This window comes from Polyodon spathula, chromosome 10 (genome assembly GCF_017654505.1).
Source record: "Polyodon spathula isolate WHYD16114869_AA chromosome 10, ASM1765450v1, whole genome shotgun sequence".
In the NCBI taxonomy this organism is placed as follows: domain Eukaryota; kingdom Metazoa; phylum Chordata; class Actinopteri; order Acipenseriformes; family Polyodontidae; genus Polyodon; species Polyodon spathula.
This window is the reverse complement of record NC_054543.1, coordinates 18,286,716-18,313,533: the sequence shown is the minus strand read 5'-3', so window position 1 is coordinate 18,313,533 and position 26,818 is coordinate 18,286,716. Positions and strand designations below refer to the sequence as shown.

The 26,818-nt window shown below is 40.0% G+C and overlaps 1 protein-coding gene across 1 annotated transcript in view; it reads right to left on the bottom strand.

The window, feature by feature from the left end:
* Positions 1-26,501, bottom strand: part of LOC121322046 (methylcytosine dioxygenase tet3-like) — a 76,338-nt gene extending 49,837 nt beyond the window's left edge. The window contains exon 1 of the mRNA XM_041261511.1: positions 24,622-26,501. Coding sequence (XP_041117445.1) covers positions 24,622-26,187 — 1,566 coding nt within the window. The 5' untranslated portion in view covers positions 26,188-26,501. The remainder of the gene's footprint in view (positions 1-24,621) is intronic.
* Positions 26,502-26,818: the final 317 nt, after the last annotated feature.

Below are 26,818 nucleotides of genomic sequence, written 5' to 3'. Positions count from 1 at the left end.
CACATTAATAGACCTAACACTAAACAAAACGTGTGTTTGCACTTGTTTTTAGGCAGGGAGGAATCTGTTTCTCTCCCTGCTACCTCACAATATATACAGTTGGGCACCCCTGAAAAAATGTATGTTACAATAAATCTTTCAGTGAACAGAAGTTTACCTGACCTCTACATGGTACAAAGTTAAACATGACACATTTCTGCAAATTTTAATACAGGATTACTATTTATATGCATTTATTACAGATTCAAAATAATAAACAAAAGTGAACATGGCGTGTGCAAAAGTTTGGGCACCCTTTTGGACCATTCTTAATTACTTCTTAAAAAGATGATTACTAAGGCCCAGAAAGGTTGATTCACTCGTTAGGGCTTCAACTAGTCAGGTGATGTAAATTCCAGTGTTGAACTATTACTCTGAAGTAACTTCATACCTTCTAATCTGTCAGGCTGTGTTTGTTCTGCCTGGTTTCAACAACCATGAGCTCCTCTAAGCAGATATTTGAGGACTTGAAAATGAAGATAATTGACTTTCAAAAAACAGAAGGCAGCTATAAAAAAAACTCTCTCAACGCTTCCAGCTAGCAATTTCAACTGTCAGAAACATTGTCAAGAAATGGAAGTTAAATGGAACAGTTAAAGTCAATGCAAGATCTGAAAGACCAAGAAAAATATCTTGCCCGAAAACTGGTCAGATCTGCACAAAAGAACCCACAGGTCACTGCAAAGGACCTTCAGAACAGTTTAGCTGACACTGGAGTGAGTAGTTGTTCACAGGTCCACAGTACAGCATACCTTACACAACAAGGATCTGCATGGGAGAGTTGTCAGAAGGACGTCTTTTCTACGACCTCATCACAAAAGTCAGTGTCTAAAGTATGCAAAAGAAAACCTTGACAAGCCTGAAGCTTTTTGGAATAAGGTGCTTTGGACTGAGAAAATGAAAATTGAACTGTTTGGCCACAACCACAGAAGGTACGTTTGGAGAAAAAAGGGTGAAGCATTTCAAGAAAAAAACACCTTGCCAACTGTTAAGCTCGGGGGTGGCTCTATTATGCTTTGGGGTTGAGTGGCAGCCAGTGGAACCGGAAATATTATGGGGGTGGAAGGAAGAATGGATTCAACTAAATAGCAACAAATCCTAGAAGCTAATGTCCTAAAGTCAGTCAGGACACTGAAGCTGAAAAGAGGTTGGATATTTCAGCAAGACAATGATCCAAAACATACCTCAAAATCAACCATGAAATATTTACAAGAAAGAAGGAGAAAGGTTTTGGAATGGCCGTCACAGTCCCCAGACTTGAATATTATTGAAAATCTGTGGGGAGATCTCAAACATGCAGTGCATGCAAGGAGACCTAAGAATATTTCTGAGCTGGAAGAGTTCTGCAAGGAAGAGTGGGGAACAATGCCAAAGGCAAGAACAGAAACTCTTAGCTGGCTACAGGAAACGTTTGGAAGCAGTTATAGCTGCCAAATGAGGTGTTACCAAGTACTAAGTGACAGGGTGCCCAAACTTTTGCACGTGCCATGTTCACTTTTGTTTATTATTTTGAATCTGTAATACATGTAAATAAATAGTAATCCAGTATTAAAATTTGCAGAAATGTGTCATGTTTAACTCTGTACCATGTAGAGGTCAGGTCAACTTCTGTTCACTGAAAGATAAGATTCATTGTAACATACATTTTTTCCAGGGATGCCCAAACTTTTGCATACAATATATATTTTTGTGTGTGTGTGTGTGTGCGTGCGTGTACGTGCATAGTGGTGGGGAACTGAAACAGACCTAGTTTGAGATTTTGATATGGTAGGGTTCCCCTGCTGTAAAACACCACCAAAACCCACCAGCTACAGTAGATATTAATAGATATATAAGCTTTATCATTCGCATGCTCATTTGCCATGCTAGGACATATATTTATTACATTTTTACTATAACAATTCAGAGAAATATTCACAAGGCAAGCAATGCAGCATTGTCATGTCTCTGCCAGATATCTCGTGAAAATGCGTGGTTGGTAGCTGGTGATTATTGATAAAATGGATGTTGGCCATGAGAGTAAAATCTCTTGTGTAGAATGGGACCATTTCCGGATTGATTAATTTATTGCTAATCTGGAGACAGTCACATGTATAAAAACCTGCAGCTTTGGGTGATAGGAGTGGGTGTTCAACGAGTGAGAAGGGAGAAAATCTAAAATGAAAGTAAAAAGAAAAAATAAACAAATGCTACATGTGCTGTAAAGCACCAGCATGGTCCTTGTTAGTATTCTGTTTTTGTTTAAACCATTATTTTGCTCGGTGAGCTGTGTGTTTTTGTGGAATTGCTTTGTTTATTTTTGTTTAAATAAATACACACACACCAGCGCTTTCAACCCTGTAAGTACCTGCCTGTGTCTTTGTATCAGAGATACAGGGGTCTGGGTACGTCACACCCCCATAAAAGAAAGTATTGTTTTTAAAGGACTGAAGGCAACCGTTATCCTGTACTTCTCCATTAGTGAAGAGAAAGAAGAAGTGCATGCAGGTATCCAATATGAGTCAGTAAATAATTACGTAAATAAAACAAAGCTTGGTTTACTCAGTAAATTATTTTCCTGCCTCTCATGCCACTGTCTTTCTTAGCACAACTTGGTTTTACATGCAGGGGTTGCACAAAAAAAAAGCTGCCATAAGCTAGGAGGGGTGCAGGTCAGGTTCCTCATAAGGGAACTCTATTACATAACATGTACAATTAAAAAAAAAAATGCTGGTATTGTTCAAACCTGAAGATTATTAAAACAGAACTAGGCAAAAGTCAGCATGTAGCTACCGACACCAACAAGGCAAGAAAATGACAAGCATATATGGGAGCTACTGTAAATCAAGGTGAGTACAACAGGTCTAGAAACAAAAATGCGATCCCTCTTCCTTAATTACTTCCCTGTTACTAGCCACATCATTTGAAACTGTGTTTCATCGTTCTGTTGTTGTTTCAGATAAAGAAGTGGGAACTGACCTAGCAGGAGCAATGGGATTGTTTGTATCTAGTGTCCATGGCATTGTTCTGGTAGATCTGTTACAATGCGTTCAGCTACAAAATTTTGCATCTGCTTTGAAATCTCTCCACTGAATAAACTTTTCAATGCAGGTCTGCAATATCTCCCTTTTACTCAGACTCCTTGAACAGTAGCATCCTTTATTGTGAAGACTTTTTATGATCATTCTGACATTTCACGATTCAGACATTTTCAATGATTCTCCCACCTAATTTCTGCTTTCAAAGTGTAAATGACCTTGTATGTCTGTGTGCTTGAACAGTCTGCATCTGTCCTACATAAAGCTGACCATAAATACAAAAAGAAAGTTATCGATTGTCTAGACTTTATCAGGACCACCTGACCTTCCAGCTGAGGCCCCTGGGGCTTATATTCTTAAATTACTTGCCATTTGTTGCACATACTTTTGTAAAATAACAGGGATTCATTTCCTAAAAGTTAGTTTGAGCTGGAGGGATGCAAGCTTCCATCTTCCTTCTGTGATAGTCACATCCCTTCCACTTGTCAAAGCAGAAGATATAATTGACAACATCATAAAATATAAGAACAAAAGGAGGCTATGTGACCCATCCCTGATTGTGCAGTTACTAGTAGCTTTATTGATTGATCTACACGGTGGGTTGTGCTTGCTGCTGAGATTTCAGTGCTTTATCAGTGAGTCTGGAGGTGTGTATATCTTAACTATATTGTACTGTTTAATTTATATTTTGTGCATTTATAAAATGCACTGTACTGTATAACCAGATTAACCTGTTTTGAGAGTATTCAGAGAAGTATTTAGCAAAATTCCTGAGAATGTACTTTTGACAAAAGTGGGGCAGAACTGATGTAGCTCTGTGCCCTTCCCTGGCTGGCATACTTATTTGTTCTGAAGTGTGATAAGCATTTAACAAGACTTGCAACAGGATTACAGGATACATGTATTTCTGTCAGAGCAAGATGATGATTGTTCAATTTTGCCTTGGCATTTGACATATGTTGACCTCAATTTATACCAAATTGACACTGGCCAATCCTGGAATTTGCTCAATCTAGAAAAGTATGATGACGGTATGGTGACATCACAATTATAGAAGAAGAGCATTCCATTCTGGGTGCCAAGTCTATGTAAACATAGGTAATGTTAGGTAATTTCTAAATCAACATTCCCCTGGGGCATATGCTGACAGTTTTGCAATGGAAGGAGGCTTTTGCACAGCCTGTTCTGAGGCATTTTGATGTGTTGAATTGGGCGCCATAACTGCGACCAGTTTTCCATGATCTACTGTTGAGCAACATTCTATTGCTGAGGGAAGAATTATACCTCTGATAAAGTTCCACATCAAAGATGAATTGAATAATTCACTGCTTGTAGCTAACACAATAATTTCATAAACTTACCTGTTGTGCACTTCCTTTCATTATATCTCAAATGTCCACTTTTAAAACATTTTTATTTTAAAACATGATTAAATCTGGTACTACACTTGGTTAAAGAAACCTCTGTCTGATACCAATGCTCTCAGATAGCGTTGCACTTGCTTGGCAGGTGAAACACGCTGTTCAATTCAGTCTTGGCAACTACAGATTTCATATGTCTAGTATTTACTTTAATCAGATTTGAAATACTGCTAATAATAATAAAAACATACAGGTTTCAGGTTCAACCCTTTTTGGGGCCCTGACTAATGTGCAAACTCAATTATCAAACTAACATTGCATTATGTGTTTTAAAATACTGTAATGAGTCTTTCTGCATTAGTGTGTCTTGGTATCATTTTATTCAGAGAACAGCATAGGCTATTCTAAGCTCTCAGGCAGCAATATCACTTAAGCTATATTAAAAACCAACTACGGTTGTATTTTTTATTTAACCATTCTGTAATGTATACTTTTAAGTTTTTGTCGATTCCCTCTAATCAAGTTGAGACTGGATTTCTTGTTACCACATATTAGAAGTCGTTAAATCTAAATCAATAAATAGAAAGCGTGAATGGGAGCTGTGCACGGATTCTTGTAAATGTGATTTATCCACTCTGCATTCTTTCATACACATTAAACACATTTACCATTCAAGAACAGTTTAGTGGACTTAAAGTAGCTGTGTACTGTTTCCAAGTTTGTTTCTCCTATAATAACTCCATGTCATGCAAGACTGCTCCACTTCAGCTGCATACCATGTTCAGCTAATGACAATTGAACATGCGGTTAAAGAACTCTGAGTATACTTCCCTGGCATGGAGTCTACGGAGAACACTTGGACTTCATCATTCATTCAAAGACCACAATACCTCTACAGTGCCTTGAATATACACAGCACCAGAATGGCAAAGTCACCTGTTTGTTGCTACTTGGTTCTACTTGAGTTTACATTGGGAACACATATCCAGTCTGGAAATACTACCAAATACCAATTAACACAATAAAAATAGTAATATTAGGACTGTATGGAGGTACATGAAAGATGATGGCAACTTTTTCATCTCCTGTAACTAAGCGTTTACATCAACAGCTGTTTCAACCAGTTACGTATTTTATTAGCACTCGAATGTTACAGAAAACAATACTGTACAGGTATATTTTATATAGCAACAATCTTGTTGCAGGAGTCTTTACATTGACATTTCTCATCTCTGCCCATAGCAATCTATATTTTTCATGTATTCATTATTCAAATTTCATATGGTAGTTTGATTCCCTTGTAGTTATTTGATCAGAGATTCATGTTCCGATGTAAACAGAGTTGGGTAGAACCAGCAAGGACACACACTGTGACTGTCAGACTGCCGTGCTCCATAGTGCACAACAGAAATGAATTCATTCAAGTCACAGAACGGGTGACATGGCAGTAGAGAAACCGTGCTGAAAGAGTGTGTTGGATTTAGACAGACACACCACAAAAACACAGAAAGGAGGAGTACTCTTTATTACAAATACAAAAAGGTTTGAAATATATATTAGTAAAGATTAGTAAACCAATAGTCTGGCATGTTTCACAAAGTAATTGAAAAAAGAACCTGTTGGATTATTGTTGTTTTATTCTCAGCATATTTGAAGAAACAATACCTCTAATTATTTTCCAGTTTTATTCGTATGTGGTCCGTTACACTTCAGAGCATACAGCATATTTCTGCAGTACGCCACATTTTAAAATGCTTTGAAAAGACGCATTTTAAAATACTTTTTAATTAGGATTCTTCATGTCCTTCAGAGTTTTTTTCAGAAATCTTTAACCTTTGAGTTATTAATTTTTTATTATTATTATTATTTGTTTGGATGGACTGAAGTTTTGTTTGAATCAAACTGTTCTTTTTTCTACTGAATCCCCTTCTAAGAGGCAACAACTGTAATCACTCTTTAAGGTTACTAACCTGAAGTTTGCAGGGTTAATTATTTTCAAGACACTGTAATTACCTTAACTTTACTAGTCTATTACATAGGTTGTGGTGATATCATCATATCAGCTATCAACTTCAAAGGACATAGTTTATAGCAAAACTGCTACACAGTGAATCCAAGTACACCAACAACGTATAAATACAGTGCCTATAGAAAGTTTACACCACCTTGAACTTTTTTCACATTTTGTTGTCAGTGCCTCAGAGTTTCATGCATTTAAATGAGGCTTTTTTTCCACTTATCTACACACCATACTCCACACTGTTAAGGGGAAAAATATTGAGAAAAAAAATGATACATGAAAAATACAAAACTGAAAGATCATAATTGGATAAGTCACCACCCCCCAGGGTTAATACTTGATGGAAGCACTTTTGGCAGCAATTACAGCTGTGAGTCTGTTGGGATAGGTCTCTACCAACTTTGCACACCTAGATTTGGCAATATATGACCATTCTTCTTTACAAAACTGTTCAAGCTCTGTCAAGTTCCTTGGGGAGTGCTGATGGACAGCAATCTTCAAGTCATGCCACAAATTTTCGATTGGATTTAGGTCGGGGCTCTGACGGGGCCACTCAAGGACAGTGACCTTTTTGTTCCTTAGCCACTCCACTGTAGCTTTGGCTGTGTGCTTTGGGTCGTTGTCATGCTGAAAGGTGAACTTCCGTCCCAGTTTCAGCTTTCTTGCAGAGGGCAGTAGGTTTTCCTCAAGGACTGCTTTGTACTTTGCTCCATTCATTTTCCCTTCTATCCTGACAAGTGCCCCAGCCCCTGCTGATGAGAAACATCCCCATAACATGATGCTGCCACCACCATGCTTCACAGTAGGGATGGCGTTCTTTGGGTGATGCGCCGTGTTGGGTTTGCGCCAAACATAACGCTTTGCATTTAGGTAAAAAAGTTCCATTTTAGTTTCATCAGACCACAAAACTTTTTGCCACATGGCTACTACTTTTTTTGTTTTTGCATACTTCAAAAGTATGTAGGTGCCATACACCTTCCACTTCTTAATAATCATCTTGACAGTGCTCCAAAGGATATTCAAGGCCTTTTTTTATATACCCATCCCCTGATCTGTGCCTTTCAACAACTTTGACCTGGAGTTCTTTTGAAAGCTCCTTGGTGCTCATGGTTGAGTCTTTGCTTTGAAATTCACTACTCAGCAGAGGGAACCTACAGGAACTGCTGAATTTATCCTGAAATCATGTGAATCACTACAATTTAATACAGGTATGTGTGGTGTGTGATCGTGAAGGCAATTGGTTACACCTGAGTTAATTTAGGATTGCTATTATAAGGGGGGGGGGGGGGGGGGTGGACACTTATCCAGCCAAGCTATTTCAGTTTTTATTTTTAATTAATTTTCTACAAATTTCTAGAATATTTTTTCCCTTAGAAGTTGTGGGGTAGGATATGTAGATAAATGAAAAAAAAATTTTTTTAATGCATTTTAATTCCAGGCTATAAGGCAACAAAAGGTGAACATTTTGAAAGGGAGTGTAGACTTTCTATAGGCACTTTAAATAGACACTAAATATAATATAGCAAGACACAAAGTACTGAACTGTGCTCCTCCATTGTTCCTCAATTTCATAATTTACAAGTGTTGGTTAAATCATAGATAGTGTTGACAATATACAATGTAAAAGATCACATTCACTCATCAATATTTCACATCTGTTGTGCAGGTCAGATAGACAAATACAGGAGTAATAATTTAGCTGGTAACTACAAATTGGCATTTTGGCTATCACTCAATAATCCACTGGTTAAAAAATAATCTTGCAATTGTTCATAATTGAATTCATATGCACCAAGTACTTCATGTGTTCAACTGATTCGTGTAGGGAGAAAGATTGACTTGTCCACAGCACTGCGTATTAGCAAGCCCAGGCAAAATCATTTGACATGGTGCTGGTCTCTTTGAAGGCAGACCATTTTTTGACGATCTGGCTCTGTAGATTGCCCTGGTGGGCAGTCTTCTGTACTGCAGTGCCCTCCTGATGGAAGCTAGTGCATTTATACCCCTTTTCCACCTCCACACCCAAGCCTGATACAATTAAACAACACGTGGTTTAATGTTTCTATTTTTCTTTTTTGATGCATCAATCAATAGTGCCAGCCCTAATATCTATAGAGTGCTACCTTGCTATAAGGCTCTCGGTTATAACGCGCCTTGGATAAAGCGCACCTACAACATGTCCCCCAATTCACTATACTAGTGATTCATACAATTTTTCTACAGTAAATACAGTACTGGTGTTGTTCAAACTGTAAACAACTTCTCAGTCTAACTTTTGTTTCTGTCTCTCCTTTTTGATACAGTTTCTGAACTGAAGAAAAGCTGTGCTGGCACATAACAGACATCTTATTTATTTAGTTGTAAAACTAATGCTGACTATTAGGCCTACTACATGGTTATCTTTCCTAATGTATTTACTGTTTGCTTTGAGAGGGGTTGCGTCTCTCTCCGGGAGATAAGACTGTTTCGCCGCTCTCCCGACCCACTCTCCTCCTCGCACGTGGTTTGGTTGTCTGTCGTTTCGAACTGAACTCCCGACCGCCATTTAACCAGGCTCTTTATAGTTTAAATACTTCTAACTAAAATGATCCATGAGTGGGAATGTTACCTTTTTTTTTTTTTTTTTGTAAAAACATAGCATTGATCACATGGTACTTTATGCATGGTTAATTCACAGAAAGTTACATTTTTTTTTATTTTGTATTTTAGTCAGATGTGGATTGTTATGTGTACTATGACGTAAAGGTAAGGAGTTAGGAAAACATTTACTGGGTGTGGTCCTGGGGGTTGTCACTTTTCTTGGAATAACGCTTGAGCATGATGACGGAATGCAACAACCCTGCCCACAGCCTGTTGGCTCGGGTCAGGTATCTTGGTATTGGAAAACCACCCACAGCCCAACCACCACCTGGAGCCTTCACAGCTCGGGTGTGTAGGTGGAAAAGGGGTATTGGTTCCTATCCTTTTATTAGCACCACATTCATAAAATAAGGATGTGTGTCAGTGAGGTAGCTTAAACCAGGTCCTGTAGCGTTCCCTCTACGTCTAGAAACACCATGATTGAGAGCAGAGGAAGAAGAACCGTGCTCCTTTATTTGTGGAATTCTCTTGAGTCTTTTCTTAAACACATTTTTTATGGTTAAAAGTTAAACATCTTTGCTGGTGGTTTCAGGGACACCAGTTTTAAAAGATGCTCGTTTTGGTTCTAAAAATCGTTTTTTACAATTCCTGTTGTGTGGATTGGCTTCCTCCAGTAGCACGACAAGACTTGCAGAGCGCAGCAGCAAACACGAGAAGGTGTTTCTTTTAGCTCATTCTTAAAAGTCGGAGTAATGGATTTGTTTATGAAGGACATGAAAGAAACTTAAAGACTAATTCCATAAACTAAAGCTCACAGAAAAATGCAAGTGTGGGAATCATTTGTTGTTATTGTAGACAAAGAAGGAAAACAAGTTTTGCAAAACACAAATTGTACATCTCAATTCCATTTGCTCGTGTTAAGTTTGTAATAAAATCACGCATTTACAAGATTGTACTGCAGTTCATTTTATTTTCAGATAATGTATTTATCTTTATCTTTTACACAAGCATATTTCATTTTGCAGTCCTCTGTGTAAGTTCATAATGGAATAAAGATTTCCAGGTTGACTGGGAAAAAAACACTGCTTTAATACTGTATCTAGTCAGTGCATACACTAAGCTGGGGAAAAGAAAAGCGTTCCACTGTCTTTTCGGGCCGGGTCTAATAACAAATTTTACATCGGGTCGGGTTGTTTAAATAATTGTCGGTTCGTGGTTGGGCTGATTAATTTGGACCTGTGAAGACCTCTAGCTTGACAACATTGAGGAAGACTTTAGTATTTCTAAATGTAACACTACAGAGCTGCGGTTTCCAATGTTTTCACCTGAGGCCCACCTGTTTAACTGCATTAGGCATTTAATGAAAAGTGACATTCATTTTTTTAACCCTGTAACCCTATGTGGTGGGGTGCCCCATCCGTGTGTATTGTATGTTTATATGTATGTATGTATTGGTGCACAAAGTGAGGGTTTTAAAATGTGTATTTATAAGTGGGCACAGGGGATTGCACAAATTAGTTTACGTGCAGGGATTCAAGTGAATGATTAATTAGCAATTGAGTCCCAGCACAGCTGTTTATATCGATGCACAAATCACTCACTTGGGGTTAGTGTGTTCAGAGGCGGAATGAGAGATGTGAAGAAAGAAACTAAGATATAAAAACGATTGCTACCCGTGCTAGTTTTACACCAGCAAAATACTTTCTTTGTTTCGTTTGTCTTTTTTTTTTGGCCATCGTGCCGCTTTGTTTCACCACTCTGTGTCCTGCATTACCTGACCTGACGTCACCACACAAACTACTCTGTCACATGTGGTGTCAGAACCTGGATAACAGCGCCACCATCACTCAGGCCAGGTGAAGTACTGAGGGTGGATCTTAAAATTTTTTTTTTTTTTTGTCATGTGTGTTGGAAAGAAAATGGACCAGGGAAAAGGACTAGCAGTGGTAATATTGTGAGTACTGTGGGGGGAAGGAGAACCACCACCACTGGAAGGAATGTACAGGCATCCAAGACTGGTGTGGGCTGTCTAAGCCTTTCGGCCATTTATAGCAGAAGTGCCCGCAGCCCAAAGGAATCTCCACGGAGCTGTTGGAGGAGGTTCCTCTTCGTGAGGAAGAGAAACAACTGCCGTCCCCGAAGAGAAAATGGGGAAAAAAGCCAGGACAAGCACCAGCATCAATGAGGGAGGAGCCCGAGCGTCCAGCACCCACGTGAGAGGGGACTAAGCTTTCAGCACCCATGAGGGGGGAGCATGAGCGTCCAGTGCCCTCAAGGGAGATCTTTTACTGGCTGATGGATCCTAAGGGGAACTTTCAGGAGGTCCTCCAGATGGCGATCAACCTGTTGTGGGCCAGAGGTGGGGAGCAATGGGAAGCCTAGGAGCAACAACATCGCCGCCATTGTGTTCGACTACCTGGCTGTAGATATGGGATGGGCCACATCTTCTCCAGTTCCATGCCATGTGTACTGCCTCAAAGGAAGTTGATATGTGGCAGGGTGCTCTGCCCCTGTACGTACTGCATGTTTCTATGTATGTGTGTAGTGGTGGACGAAGTGTGGGTAATGTAGCATGTGTGATTTAAATTGTGTATTTATATTTGGACACAGGGATTGCGCAAATTAGTTCACGTGCCAGGATTTAAGTGAATGCTTAATTAGCGATTGAGTCCCGGCCCAGCTGTATATACAGGCACAAATCACTCACTAGGGATTAATGTGTTCACAGGTGGAACAAGAGACGCGAGTTGTGAGAGAAAGAAATTAATATCTAAAGACAATTGCTACCCGTGCTGGTTTTACACCAGTACGGTACTTGCATTGTATATGTTTTGTTTGTCAATTTGTTTTAACCACCATGCTATTTTGTGAAAACTGTTTGTTTATTAAATCTGCGCACTAGCGCAATTCACTCACCACTCTGTGTCCTGCATTTCCTGGCTGGACGTCACCACACAAATTATCCTGTCACACCCAGTAAATAAACTAAATTATTCTTTTTTCATTTAAATCTTATTTTTGCTTCACTAGTATTTGTTTCATTTAAAAAAGTAATCATTATAATAATAAAATATAAGTGATATATATATAACCAATATATATATATATATATATATATATATATATATATATATATGTATATATATATATGTACATATATATATATACACACACACACACACACACACACACCGGTCAAAAGTTTTAGAACACCCCCATTTTTCCAGTTTTTATTGAAATTTAAGCCGTTCAAGCCCAGTGAATAACCTGAAATGGTACAAAGGTAAGCGGTAAACTGGCAGAAGTTAAAAAAAAAAAAAAGTTTAGGTTACCAAAAACTGAAAAATAATGCACATTTCAGAGTAATACAAAAAGTAATGGGTTAACAACTTACAGTTGTTTGGCAGCAATGGAAGTAAATGAAGCCTTGAAAGTTGATGCTAACAATTCCTACAGATGTCCCAACTTTTGTTGATTACTTACAAACCCTCTGTCTGTATAAAAGCAGTGTTGGAACAGACTGTGTTACTACATACTCTTAAGCATTATTTGGACAGTATTGTACTGCAGGAAGTAGCATTTTGCCATCATAATGGCGAGAAAAAGGCAATTAACAAAGGAAGACAGACAGACCATTATAACCCTTAAAAGTGTAGGTCTTTCCTTTAGAGAAATTGCAAAGAAAGCCAAGGTGTCAGTGAGTACAGTTTCCTACACCATCAAAAGGCACTTGGAAACTGGAGGAAACCCTGACAGGAAGAGGTCTGGCAGACCCAAAGCCACAACAGAATCAGAAGACAAGTTTCTGAGAGTCAACAGCTTGTGTGATAGGCGGCTCACAGGACAACAGCTTCAAACACAGCTTAACACTGGTTGAAGTAAGCAAGTCTCAGTTTCAACTGTGAAGAGAAGACTTCAAGCTGCAGGTTTGACAGGTCAAGTGGCAGTAAGAAAGCCATTGCTAAGATGGCTAAATAAGAAAAAGAGGTTTGCCTGGACCATGAAGCACCGCCAGTGGACTACTGAAGACTGGAAGAAGGTCTTATGGACCAATGAATCAAAATTTGAAATCTTCGGTTCATCACGCAGGGTTTTTGTACGCCGTCGAGTAGGCGAAAGGATCGTTCCTCGGTGTGTGAGACCAACTCTCAAACATGGAGGAGGAAGCGTGATGGTCTGGGGCTCTTTTGCTGGATCCAAAGTTCAATCCAAAGATTAAATTTTGTTAAACAAAATGATTCCATGATTTCTTTTTTATCTCCAATTGTTTATTTGTTCTATGCTTTAATTTCAGAGTACACTGAGACATTAAACTGCGTAAATTTCAATAACAACTGGAAAAATGGAGGAGTTCTAAATATACATACATACACACACACACACACACACACACACATATATACATACATAATATATATAAGAGAGAGAGAGACTTTTGACTTTTAAAATCCCTTTATTCTATAAAATAGAATACAATATAAAAACTGAATAAAGCCACTCTTTAAAAAGAAGCCAAAACAAAACAAAACAAAACAAAAATACACTGGTGCAAAACAACACAACAGATCCAACATTTCTCATTCCAGTTTCAAAAAAGTTCCAGTTCAATAGGATCTCAGTCTTTCACAGTTTCTTACATGAGCAGAACAAGCTGCCCCTCCTCACTCACTACACACACACCCTCCCCAGTGCACTAACATCTCTCAAAACTGTACCGGTCGTGCACCATTCTAAAATCAGCAAACTCCACCTTGATCCTGGAGACCGTCAGGATCCTAAAAATACTAATTGGATTTATAAAACCAGTGGCTAAAATTAAATTTTTTCGGGATTTTAAAATAGATAATTTCACCTGACCAAGGACAAAGTTAACCAATGAGCACCTATCCCTCCATGCAAAATTATACTTTACACTAAAAACAAAAAACTTTTTAGTAGAAATAACCCCCAAGGAAGCCAGCAGGTTCTCTAATAACAAAAAGGCTGTAGTCAAGGGCAATCCACAAACAGGTGGAAAACTGACTCCTCCGCAGGACAGAAGGGGCACTGGACACTGACCCCCGGCTCCACTCGGCTCAGAGATCCATTTGTGGCTATAATGCCATGCAGCACTCTCCACTGCAGGTATCCAGAGTGCTTAGGCAAGGGAAGCTTATACAGCACCCTCCAGACAGGAACACCAAGGTGAGCCCTCCACTTAGTGTCCACCAAGTCTTTCAACTTATTAAAATGTCTGGTTTTCACACAGATTTCATAGAGTGTCTTTTTCTCAATTGTGTGGAAAGCCACCTCAGTGACCTTCCTAAGTGACAGCAGCTTTCCAGCCGGCTCTTCCTCCTCCTCGTCCACTGAAGGGGAAAACAGCAGTACGGGGAACTGGGGTTCCTGCTCTGGGGCCATGCGCTCCTCCAGAAACCTGCTCAGAAACTGGGAGAGTGCCGGACAGAGGGATGCCTGGAGATCACTCAGCAACTTCTCCAGGAAATGCTCTGATCTAATATTGAGTGCAGGGGTTAAACCCTGCTGGTTTTGAAACTAAAAAGGTTAAAATCAAATCACATGACTCAGTTTATTAAATCGGCTTTAACAAAGTGGATAAAAAAGAAGAGCTAAAAAGCTCACATTTAAAAATGGGGTTAAAAAACAGGGGCTCTTCAAACACTGTGTGCTCTTTGATTCTTCTGACCTTGTGATCTTTAAAAGTCTCCAAGCATTTAACAGATTCTTATAAAAACCCACCAACGCTGCATCACTAAAACAATCAAGAAATATTAAAAACAAATGTCTGTCAAAACCCAGCTTCCCTGCCTTCTGCAATAAACAAAATGCCAGGTCTATCCAGCTCCGCTAGGTGGTGTACAACAGCCTCTGGGCAGCCTGCAGCCTAAAGGCTGCCATCCTGCTAGGGATATCAATGAGCCCCTGTCCTCCCTCCTCACTGGAGAGATACAAAACAGTCAGGCGCAACCAGCGATGCCCACTCCAAAAAAAACTGCACCAGACATCTCAGTCTCATTTAACAAAACCAGGGGAGGATCCAGGCATACCAGCTTATGCCAAAGCATGGAGGTGACAAGATTGTTAATGATGAGGACCCTGCCCCTGAAGGAGAGCTGAGAGAGGAGCTACTGCCAGCTCTGCAGCTTCCCCTTCACTGTGTCCAGCAGCCCCTCCCAATTCTGCTGCATGAACTGGTCATTCCCAAAATAAATACCTAAAAGTTTGACTCCAGTTTTGTTCCATCTTAAAACTGAAGGCAGTAATGGAAGGAGGGGGATACCCGCCCAGCTGCCAACAAGAAAAGCTTCGCTTTTTGCCCAGTTTACTCGTGCTGAGGTTGCCTTTTCATGCATTCTAATGTGTCAGTTCAGTTGTGACAAACACGCTGAGCTCATCAGCATATGCGGAGATCTTGATAGAGATTGCATTGGGTGCAGCTGGTACTGCCAGTCCAGGCAGTTTCCCCCTCAGCTGGTGTAGCAGGGGTTCTATAGAGCGGGCATAGAGCATCGCTGAGAGGGAGCAGCCCCGTCGTACTGCCGTCTGCACAAGGAAGGAGGCAGTCAGAACGTTATTAATGTTCACAATACTAAAAACATTGTGATAACCAAAAGCTTTTAAAACACAAATTAGTTTACTCATGGTCAACTATCAAAAGCTTTTTCCTGATCAAGCAAAATTAAACCCAAATCAACATTATAGACTTTGGATACATTAAATAGATCTCTTAATAAAAACAAATGATCAAAAATCAATCTCCCAGGTACACAGTACGACTGGTCTGTTTGTACCACTGATCCAGTGTTGGTCTTTAGGCGATTAGCGAGAGCTTTGGAAAGCAGTTTGTAATCGGAGCACAGCAAGGAAACAGGGCGCCAGTTCTTGATGTCACAGAGGTCTCCTTTCTTGGGTAGCAGTGTCATCACTGCTCTGCGGCAGCTCCCCAACCCGAACACATTCCCGCAGGACCTGCTACAGGTCCTCACCAACACAGCTCCAGAACTTTTTGTAGAATTCTGCAGGCAGTCCCTCCAGTCCGGGAGCCTTCCCTTTGAAGAGCTGCGGCATGGCCGCAGTGAGCTCTGGGAATGCCAGCGGAGTGTCCAATCCGCTGCTCTCCTCCTTGTCCAGGCAGGGGAGATCCAGGAGAAGCAGCTCCATCTCTCCCGAGTCGCAGCCCTCAGCCTTGGAGAGATCAGTATAAAAGCTCACTGCAACACGCCTGAGCTCCACAGGGCTGGAGACCTCTCTCCCCCCGGGCAGCCTCAGACAGCGCATTATCTTGCACTCCGCTGTCTTCCTCTCCATGCCGAAGAAGGCGGCTGTGGGGGTGTCCATATCTTTAAGTTCAGTAAAGCGGGCTCTGAGCAGAAAGCCCTTCACCTTCTCCAGCAGGCTGCCCATGAGCTGCCTCCTCTCCTGCAGGCCCCAATACGCCCCCTTGTCGCTCTAGCTGGCCAGCTGGCTCTCAAACTCAATAATCTCTCCAGCTCACTGACCACTGCATCCACTAACCTGGTGACATTTTGTGTGTATTATTGACAGAAAAGTTTTATTTGAATTTTCCCTATATCCCTCCACTATCTTAAACTACTAAAATTAGTTTTTTCATTTGGCCAATTTTTCCAAAACAATTCAAAACAATCAGTGGCATTTTTGTCCTGTAGCAGATTGTTGTTAAAGTGTCAATGTGATTTTGAATGCGATTTGATTGGTAGTGAAACAGTGACGGAAACAAAATGATGATCAGAAAAGCTACTGGGTGCTATACTACTTTTAGTGAATTTGTTAATAAGCTGTTGTGGAGTATAGAACCTATCCAGGCATGCCCCTGACAGCTGATTTTGATTACATTTGAACCATGTATTTTGTCTACTTGTGGGATGAAAAATCCTCCAAATGTCAACCAGATCAAAAGTATATAATACAGTGGCCAGCTCCCTGACAGATTGGGGATGTGGTTCCCAGTGGTTTGTATCTTTATTAAAATCAACAGTACAATTAAAATCTCCCCCCGCCAAGAGGAAATTGTCCATACTGCAACCCACCCCCCACAGTACCTGACTGAGCTTTTTAAGAAATAAAATCCTCTCCTCCCCAACATTTGGTGCATAAATATTAATAAAATCAATACAAATACCAGCGTGTTTTACCTGTACTTTTAAAAGGTTGACCTTGAACAATCTCCTCAATAAATAAAATCTCCTACCCAAATCCTAGAGAAAACAAAACACCAACACCAGCACTAAAATTAGCACCGCGGCTTAAAATACAGTCGCCCCTCCACTCAGACTGCCAGTGAGACTGATTACTGCTGTCTGAGTGTGTCTCCTGCAATGAAATCACGTTTGAACGCTTGCTGTTTAAAAAAAATCTAATAATTGTGCTCTTTTATTAAAATCCCTGCACAGTTCATGTTAAAACAGCCTAAAATAATTAATTTTTTAATAAAATTAGCCATTAAAAATGTTTAGTCTAATGTTTTCCGAACTGAGCTGACATATTTTTTAAGTCTGAACCTTTTTTTCTGGTCAAACTCATTCATAGACGATTTCCTTAATATTAAGTCTGCAAAACACAAGAAAAGTTTCTGGTCTCTGAAGAAGGATTTAACATCTACTCGCCTCTTACCTTTTGTTCTTTCAAGAAAATCGCTGATCTCGTTCAGCGAATACAGTTTCCCTCTCTGGCTGGCCGTGATGTCAGAGAGCCCGTTCTCCCATCCATCCTCGTCCGATGCCACGATCCGTCCTCCTGCTCGCCCGTAGAATCTCCATCAGCCGCTGGCATCTCCGCTACCGACCCCGCAAGCTGAGGTGTCTCGTCAGGGGTGGGGGCGCCAACAGGGCCTACCTGAGCCCCGAGGTTATCCCCCCTCCCAACACCGCTCCCTTCCAGCACCGGGTCCTCAGACATAAGAACCGCGTTTGAGGCCCCCCTTTCTCTTGTCCTTCAGACCTGGCACTCAGCTCCACCGCAGCGGAGGGTTTAGACCCTACGCTGCTGTCGTGAGAGACCATAAAGGGCCTCCGCACAGACTCATCCTCGCCCGCCGCCGGGTCGGCAGCAGCAGCAGATGTTTTTTTTTTAAGTTATTTTTTTTTTTTTACAACTGCAGCGTACACACTGTCCTTGTCTGCATCGGCAGGCGCTACAGCCCCCGGTTCGGCTACAGCCACGCTGGTACTCGGCTCCTCTGCTCTCTTCCTCTGGGCTGCGGCTCTCTGAACCACTACTACTTGTCCCTGCTTCAGTTTGTAGCTTGTGGCAGGTCCGTTTAAGGTGCACCTGTTCCCCGCAAGAAAAACATTTAAAAACCTCTGTGCTGGCAAAAACAACATAATCCCTGCCCTCGATATTAAAATGCCAAGCAACAGTTAGAGTTTTTTCTGGGTTATCAAGCAGTACAAATACTTGTCTCCTAAAAGACATGACGTGTTTAATCTCAGGGTTTTTACATCCAAGGGGAATCATTTTGATCGGCGACATTATTTTACCATATCTTGAAAGCTCTCTTTCAATCAATGAATTATTAATAAAGGTGGGAATATTTCACAATATTACTTTGGTAAAAGGCGTAGGTAACATTGTTATGGTTACCAAAGAATCATGCAACATAAATCCCTCTTCCACAATTTTGTTAAGGAAAACGACTATAGCTTTGTTCATCCGTGAGGCGGATTTGATCTTTTCAAAACCAACCACCCGGCCCACGGCAAGCAGCACATCTTCAACAGAATCGTTATTTTCAGAAAAAACTTTAAAACCATGGCGTCTAGTAACACCCCCCCTGGCCACCGATGTGGGAGCCCATCTTTGGGCCCACACTGGCTAAAAACATTTAAAAAGTACTAAGATAACAGAAAAATACTTTTTAAAATACGTTAACTAAATATATAATAAATAAATATATAAGTAAATGGCGATACAGCTCACCACTACTACTCTCGCACAGCTTGCAAACCCTGCTTGCAGCAGCCCTTCCCATAATCCTCAGAGAGAGAGAGAGAGAATGTTGTTGCTCATGTGGTAGTGTTTAATTATTATGGATGACAATATTAGTGCCATTTGGCGTCTGTGAGACCAGACATTAAAATCGACAAATTTTGCTTCAAGAGGTACAGTATCTTAAATAGCTGTGCACTTTGATTGACATATTAAGACCATAACAAGGTTCACCAATAAAAGGGATCCTATTCACGGTTTACAGCTTAATCTTGTCAATATAGGGACATTTTGTGGTAAACCCCAAGGACTGATCATACCCAGCTAAGCTCCAAAGAAATCCCTCTCCCAGCAGCCTCTGAATTCTCTTCAGGACTAGACGTTAGCACCTGCCTGCTTGCTATTTAATCCTACAGTCACCAGATGTCAGCTTTGATACGCAGTATAAAGAATGAATCAAGCAGGGCAAGCCATTTCAGCCTAACGCTTAATTAGCCACACCTCTGCCTGTGGGCTCTAGGGTATTTTATTAAGCTTGGATGGGACTACTTAAGATCACATTTGCATTAGTAGTTTCAGTGACCCTGATACAGTTCCTGTATTTTATCAGTAGCATTTAAAATGTCTGATCTCTGTTATCAGGCTGTAGGAATATACAGAGAACAGGTGCTAATGTTCTTCCTGTTCTTCCAATTGTGGAGAACACATAACAAAAGATAATTGCAAGTATGTCATGATGAAATAGGCAAAAGAGCCTCCTTTAAATCTGCCATAAGGATTCAAATTAAATCCCAGTCTCCTGTGTCTCACTCGACTTGCTTCTCCGACATTCCAGAAACACGAATGCAAAGATGTAAATATTTCCCAGTAATAATGCATTTTCTTTTTGGAGAAAATATGTTTGATTTCAAAGGCATCATAAACAAATATTGGACAACCTTACCAGCTAACATTGGGTAGTCCAAGATTAGGACTAAATACCGTAAGGTATGTGAATGTTCTTTTTCTAACCATACAGCTTGGACACAACACATACAATAGCACTGTGAGGGTTACTAAAAGACTGGGTTATCTTTTAAAGTTTAATAAAAGTGGATTTGCTGTTGGTGAGGAAAGTGTCCTTTCACATCTAATTTAGCAACACCCCCCCCCCCCCCCCCCCCCCCCCCCCCCCCCCCCCCACCACCACTTGGTGAAGACTAGCTAAATGAAGGATTCGTGTTCAAACAAGATGAATGACCTGGAGCACTCGCTGCATTTTGGACCAGAAAGAACTGTAGAGGAATGTTAAACGCTGCACTGCCTAAAAATATGTATTGCCAACACTAAAACAGACAAGCACAATTAACCCTTAACAGCTCTGTCAAACAGAGAAAGTTTTTAGAAACTGCACAGCTTATTTAAAAGTCCTGACATGTCAAGTTATTTTAGCCACCTGACAAATACATTAAAAAACATGAACTAGCGAAGGCCTGTTACAATGAATTGGTTATGGATGAATTGTGATACTTTCTTTGCAATACATCATAGCTCACTGTACAGCAGTTCACCAAATGGTTACTGAATGAAGAAATACGTGTGTTCTATAGTTGGTACAAATACATACTCTGCCTATCCTATTTAATTTTGACAAAACGGTCAATCATTAAATGACCATATGATCTTATTATGCATCACACAAGTAGCCCATCTGCACCATCGCATGTACTCTGATACAGACCATGAAATATCAAATCTCTTTATCAACATAATTGCTTTATTACGTGACTCGACATTGTATATTTAAGCTGTTGAATTTTTTTGTCCATTTCTGTCTGCCTTCATACTTCCTCTGCACTTCATCACTAGGTTGGACACAGTGTAATGAGTCCACACTGACACTTCATGAAATAATTCAATGTCTCCCTCTACCAAGTCCCCTTTCTCTGCTGTGAATACATTTTTTTCCTTTAGAACAGTGCAAATAGGTCAACTAACTCCACTTTTCTTTCTTAATTACAATTCTGTTTTTCTTTCCTGAGGCAGTGCACAATAATAACATACGGCCCCCCACTGCAACAACAGGTAAAGCAGGGGCATTTGTGTTGAAGTCATAAAATCTTAAAGTGGTTTCAAGTGGGGTACTGTTGTGTTCCCACAGCTGAAACTAGCTTTAAGGAATGCAAACAAACTGCAAAGCCAAACACAGGCTGATTTTCTGATTAAATAGAATCCTGAATATGTCATTTATAACCTCTTACTTCTGTAAGTAGCTGGACAATCTTGTCTATTGGTGTCACAAAATGACAGTGGCAAGCTGCTTTTGTCTGTACACCTAAAACTACCAATAGTAAACTTAAACAAACTCAACAAGGTATCATATTTCAATGTTTTCTGGACAGTGAAGGAGACTGACAGAACACCTCCTTCCCACCCCTACTCTAAATTAGTGGTACAGTCCTACCTTATTTAAACTTACCAGACTTTACCTCAGCTGTCTTGGTTTTGGCATAAGCTCAAATTCTCATTCACTATTAAAAAAACAAACAAAAAAAAACACCACACTTTCAGAAAAGTAATCTTATTTCAGAGTCACGCAAATTTTTCATATAATTTATAGTTTTTCTTTCCTAAACCTTTCTTTAGTATTTATAACACGATAAACATTAGTTTGTAATCACAATAACGAAGCCTGTTCTAACCTTCTGGGCTGTGATACTCAAAGCGCTGGAGCTCTTAAGAGTCAGAGGGAACCACACAGGAGTTTAGTTTTCTTTGCATCCCTTGTAGTTATTGAAAGATTTCCTTCCTGTGGATTAACTGTCGATGGCCAGCCGCAGCCAGCACAACAGCTCCCTGCACATCCGCTGCTGCACTTGCATCAGGCACCGAGCAGCAAAAGCAAGACTTCACCCCCCACCATAGCTCCAAATACAAATTTAGAGCTATAAGACTGAACATCTGTAGCTGCTTAAAACAGCTGCTTTTCCAAGGCGCTTCTCTCATTCTTTTGCATTGAATAAAAACCGCTCTGCGTTTACTGGCTGCAATTCAGCACACAGTTCAGGTAGCTGTATAGGTTTTCCCTTTCCATGTCTCCATTTTCTCAGTGAATCAGGTTTATAAGAGTAGGGTGCAGTAACCTATAACCACTAGTCACGTTAACTGAAATATTTACAGCCATACAAATTTCTGTTGGATTGTCTGGAGATAGTTTATAAAGAGGAGTCTTAGAGAGCAGAGTACTTACAAAAGTCCAGGCAAAATATCCTCAAATTTGTATATATAAAACTTTAGCTTTTTACTTTACCTTTCAGCATATAATCTGGCCCAGTATTTTAAAATTATGCAACGTTGCAAAATACCTTATAGAGTGCTATATGGATGGGCACTAGAACTATAACCATAGGGGGGATAGAGAAACATATAAATAATGTTCCGCATTTTCAGTTTTTACCTTTAAAAAAAAAAAAAAAAAAAAGTCAGGACAATTTATTTTTCATATATTAAAACAGGGAAAATCTGTTAAAAAAAAAAAATCTAATTTAAACATCAGTAAAAGTCAGGTGAAAAAAATCTCAAGTCAGCACACTTTATATGTGGAATATGATGCGTGTATGTATGATGAAGCAGAATCTCAGCAATCGAAGCCACATTTTCCCAAGTTAGCTCGTACTTTATGAATGTTTGGGCAATCGCTGTGCTGATGGAAATGAACATGACATCAGCACAAACAAGCCAGGTTTATTCGCCTGGAAATGAAAAAAAAAAAAGAAAATTGACAGAACTGGGAGGAGCAAGCCATCGGAACATTTCCATCAATGCATTCCACAAGTTTACCAATTAAAGCATCACCATTTTCTGTCAAATATTTACGATTAAGATTGTCATTGTTAGGCAGTATGTTACTACAGACAGAACTGTCACACAAGGTCACCAAAATATACCTTTCTGCAATAAACTGTGGCTGCCCAGCAAAGCACAGCACTCTGACAAACTCATTAAACAGTCATTCTGCACTCTCTTTTTATTAAAACACATGTAAAAGCTGCAGAAACTGATTGCTTGTCTCTATTGTTTTAGTTTAACGTATCACTTATTTTGAAGCATGTTCCTTTATTGTCAGCGTGAACATGTACCTCAGTGCAGCAGTATTTGCAACGCTATGCATCCTCTATGCATCTGACCCACTTCTGCTGTTTTTACATTTTGCATACTTCGAAACATTTGTTTTCTTTTGAATATTCATAAACTGATTTATGTTTTCTCTCCATTCCTCATCCACTAAAAATATTACATTTTCGTGCAAGTATTTCAATTTAGTTTTTGATCAAGCTAGTAGTTACTATGCCCAGCAATTGCCACAATAAATCAGACTGATTGGCCAGCATAATCAGGTGATAATGTGTTTGTGAAGTGAAAGAAATCCAAGTTTGAATGTTATTTATTCTCTGATGTCTAAATGTCTACTGTATGCTAGGATACAGTGTAGGACTGCTTATTACAATGTCAGAGTCAAAATAAAACAGCATTTCCTAGAACATAGTACTGGGAAAATATTGATGACTAATAGACAAATCAAGGTATAAATCAGTAAAAACACACGTCCGGTAAAAAAAAAAAAAAAATCCTGCAATTTATTTGTAAAATTTGGAATAAACTGGAAACGCGGAACATTACATATAAATAGACAGTAGTTACCATGGCATCAAAAGCCTAGAAACACCTCCACCGTTTGTTTTCAAGGGTATGTTAAACACACCAAAACTTTGAAAAGTTGGCTCTTCTGAGCAATAATTCTATACAATGCACCATGCTCATTATTTATTTCAACTTTTCCAGTAAGTATAACTTTGAAACCTCTGTCGTTTGCTTGTCTCAGTTTCTGTAAAGCAGGATGGCACAGCAATGTGTTTATAGAGTTCTACCCGTAAATAAATGAGGTAGGTATGGACTGACATGGAGGAAAAGGCTGTATCCTTCAGATGCTTTTTAAAGTTAAGAAAATGCAAGAAATGAAACATTACACTGCAAAAAATAACTGGGAGCACTGAAAAAATAAATTGATTTTTCTAACAAAAAATGCTCGAAAATTTCACCAACATGTTCGGTTGATCAACGCTAGTACTGCTGTGGATTGATCTTAAAACTTTGTCAAATTGGGTCTTAAAGGATTGCACCAACAAAATGGTAGGTAATCCAGACACTCACCACCCTCTGCGTAAAGAAGTGTCTCCTACCCTCTTTCCAAATTCTGACTCCCCTTAACTTCCAACTCTGTACAAACCTTAGAAACTACTATCATTGGTGGTCAAATTCAAATCAGAACAAAGTATGCTAGTAATAGTCAACTGCCCAGCCATTGAGAAAATAGGTGATACTTTCATAATCCCCAGTATGTGTATAGAACAGCATTATGATATAGCACTCAATAGCTGAGCCTAGCAGGTGTTGGTACCAGTGTTAGAGGTTGTGAAATAAAGGCTTCTTCAACTAATAAGATCCCAGAGCTCATTCAAGAGATGGTAACAGTGATTTAGATTCCAATACCAAGGATATGTTTCCTGCCAAAAAGTTAAACTTACTGATTTTGGCTCATAACTAATAAATGATAAAAAGTTTAATAAGCAAGTTCTAAAAATTCTATAGAAGATCTTAGTCATCTGCAAACATGCCTTACCTCATGGGATGAAAGCAGCGGTTTCTTCTTCAGCTCGTTGCATTTTCTCATCTTGCAGATCTGGTGGCCGGTTTTGCGGTTCCTGCAGCAGCTGCACTCCCCGCAGTTCACTTTCCGGAGGCAGGGCTCGCAGGTGCCACACCGGCGCCGTTTCTTCTTCCCAGCAGTAACAGAAGAAGGAGTTCGCTGACCACCATCTGGGTTAGATGAACCGGCTTGAGGAAACAGAAGCAAAACTCCCAATGTGTTCAAATCCATGCTGCAAGACCCTTGTTCCTTCTTGCACACGTATGTGGTGCTCTCTGAACCAGAGTTTAATTTGGTTTCTATACTGCCTTCAGTTTGGGATCCTGATTCTAGCCCAGATGTGGAGTTGGAAACATCGGAATTCCTCTTATTCATATTATAATGTAAAGCTGGGCTTTGAAAATCCAAGTTCAACCCTATCCAGGTCTCAGGGTTGGTGGAACCTTCTTTGGACTTTAAAAACTCTCCAAGTCCACATCCTCTCTCAGATAAATCGACTGGATTTGGGTTAGAGGGATTTAAACTCTCTGAGCACGTCTCTGGGTCTTCAGGGGCAGCTGAAGAACTTTTTGGGGACTTTGGGCTCACTAATGCCAAGGTCAAGTTAGGTTCCGCATCCAAAATAGGATCCTCTCCGTCTGGCTCTTCTTGTGACACTGAATTGCTGGTAAGGGATTCAGAATCTTTCAGAGTGGTGTTTGATTGAGAAAGGTCTGTGCTCATGTCTTGCAATTCCATTTGGTGAGACTCAGCAGCACAGACATTTAAAATCAAACTTGAAGCCTGGCTTGAGAGGCCAGATTCGGCTCCTGAACCTAACTCTGCGCTTCTAGATTTTTCCTGCTCAAAATTTGCCTCGGGACAAGGCTCAATTTCCAGGGAGTTGGTGACAGCAACATTTTCCACTGCAGGCAGCTGTTCCGCTGTGTGAATGCTTTCTGTATCAGCGTCCCCCTTACCACTAGTGACAGGGCTCTCCTCAGGACACAAGGCTGCTTCATGCTTTGCCAGGTTATCACCTGAAACTAGTTCAGCCATCTCTCTCTGTTCCGAGTCTGCCTCCGGAGTGGTTTCGCTAGCCTCACATTTACTACGTCGTGCTGGCAGACTGCACCTAGATTTTCTCCATTTTCTGCTTGGCTTGGGAGCTTGGGGAAGGCTTTGAAAGACGGGTTTGCCCCGTAGCGACATTCTATGGCCAGAGACATGATGCTGCTTCAGGGAATTATCCAAGCGTCTTATTCTTGCTGATCCTATTCCCAGGGAGGTGTTTTGAATGCCACCCTGCAGTCGCTGGGAAGCACCACTGACAGATTTACTGACTTCAGTGCTTCTCAGCTCCTTTACAAGAGGGTTCAGATTACGCTTTTGGTTTTTAGCTCTCCCAGTGTCTTCCACCTTTTTAAACACTGCTTTCCCCCTAGCCTTATTAGAGTTAAAAGTCTGTCTCTTGACTGTTTTAGCATCTCGTTTTTTTGCCTTGCCTAATTTAACTCTATTTGTAGCAGCTTGCTTAGCCGATCTGGTAGAAGGAGGCATTGCTGGAGAAAAGCAAAATAAAAGGGTGATTGGATGAGCAAGCAGGCATGAGCACTTTCAGGTGAAATGTGAGGAGATAGGAAGTGTCCTGTTAATTCTTCTGAACGTTTCTTCCGTTTGTTTTACCTAAAACATGCTTTTACCATTTCATTTCTTTGTTTTGGTAACAGCCTGGCTGGAAAACCTGAAATTGCAAAGAAATCATAATCTATTTTAAGAGCGTTTATAAAGGTTGCACGCTCTCAACCACAATAGTTGTTTATTTTGCCACCAACTCATTTAAATGTTTTTGGTGGTTTCCCACATCAAAAACAGACCAGAAAAATACAAATAAATAGAAATTATAAATTTTTGGTAACTAAAATTCTTCCTTTCCAGGTCTAATTATGCAATTAATGATAACATTTGTTTATTTTGAATTTTATAATTATTTTCATAAGTCTCACTATGAAAAAAAGTCCAAAAATATGAGTTTCTTTTTTTGTCTTCATTTTACTTTACTTGCAAATCGTATTGTTTATTATTTACAGCGGTTGCTTTAATAAACCTGAATTGAGATGGACCGTGAACTAGATTCCTCCTCCAAGCACTGTCAAAGCACTGGCCCGTGGAAAAAATACAAGCACGACCG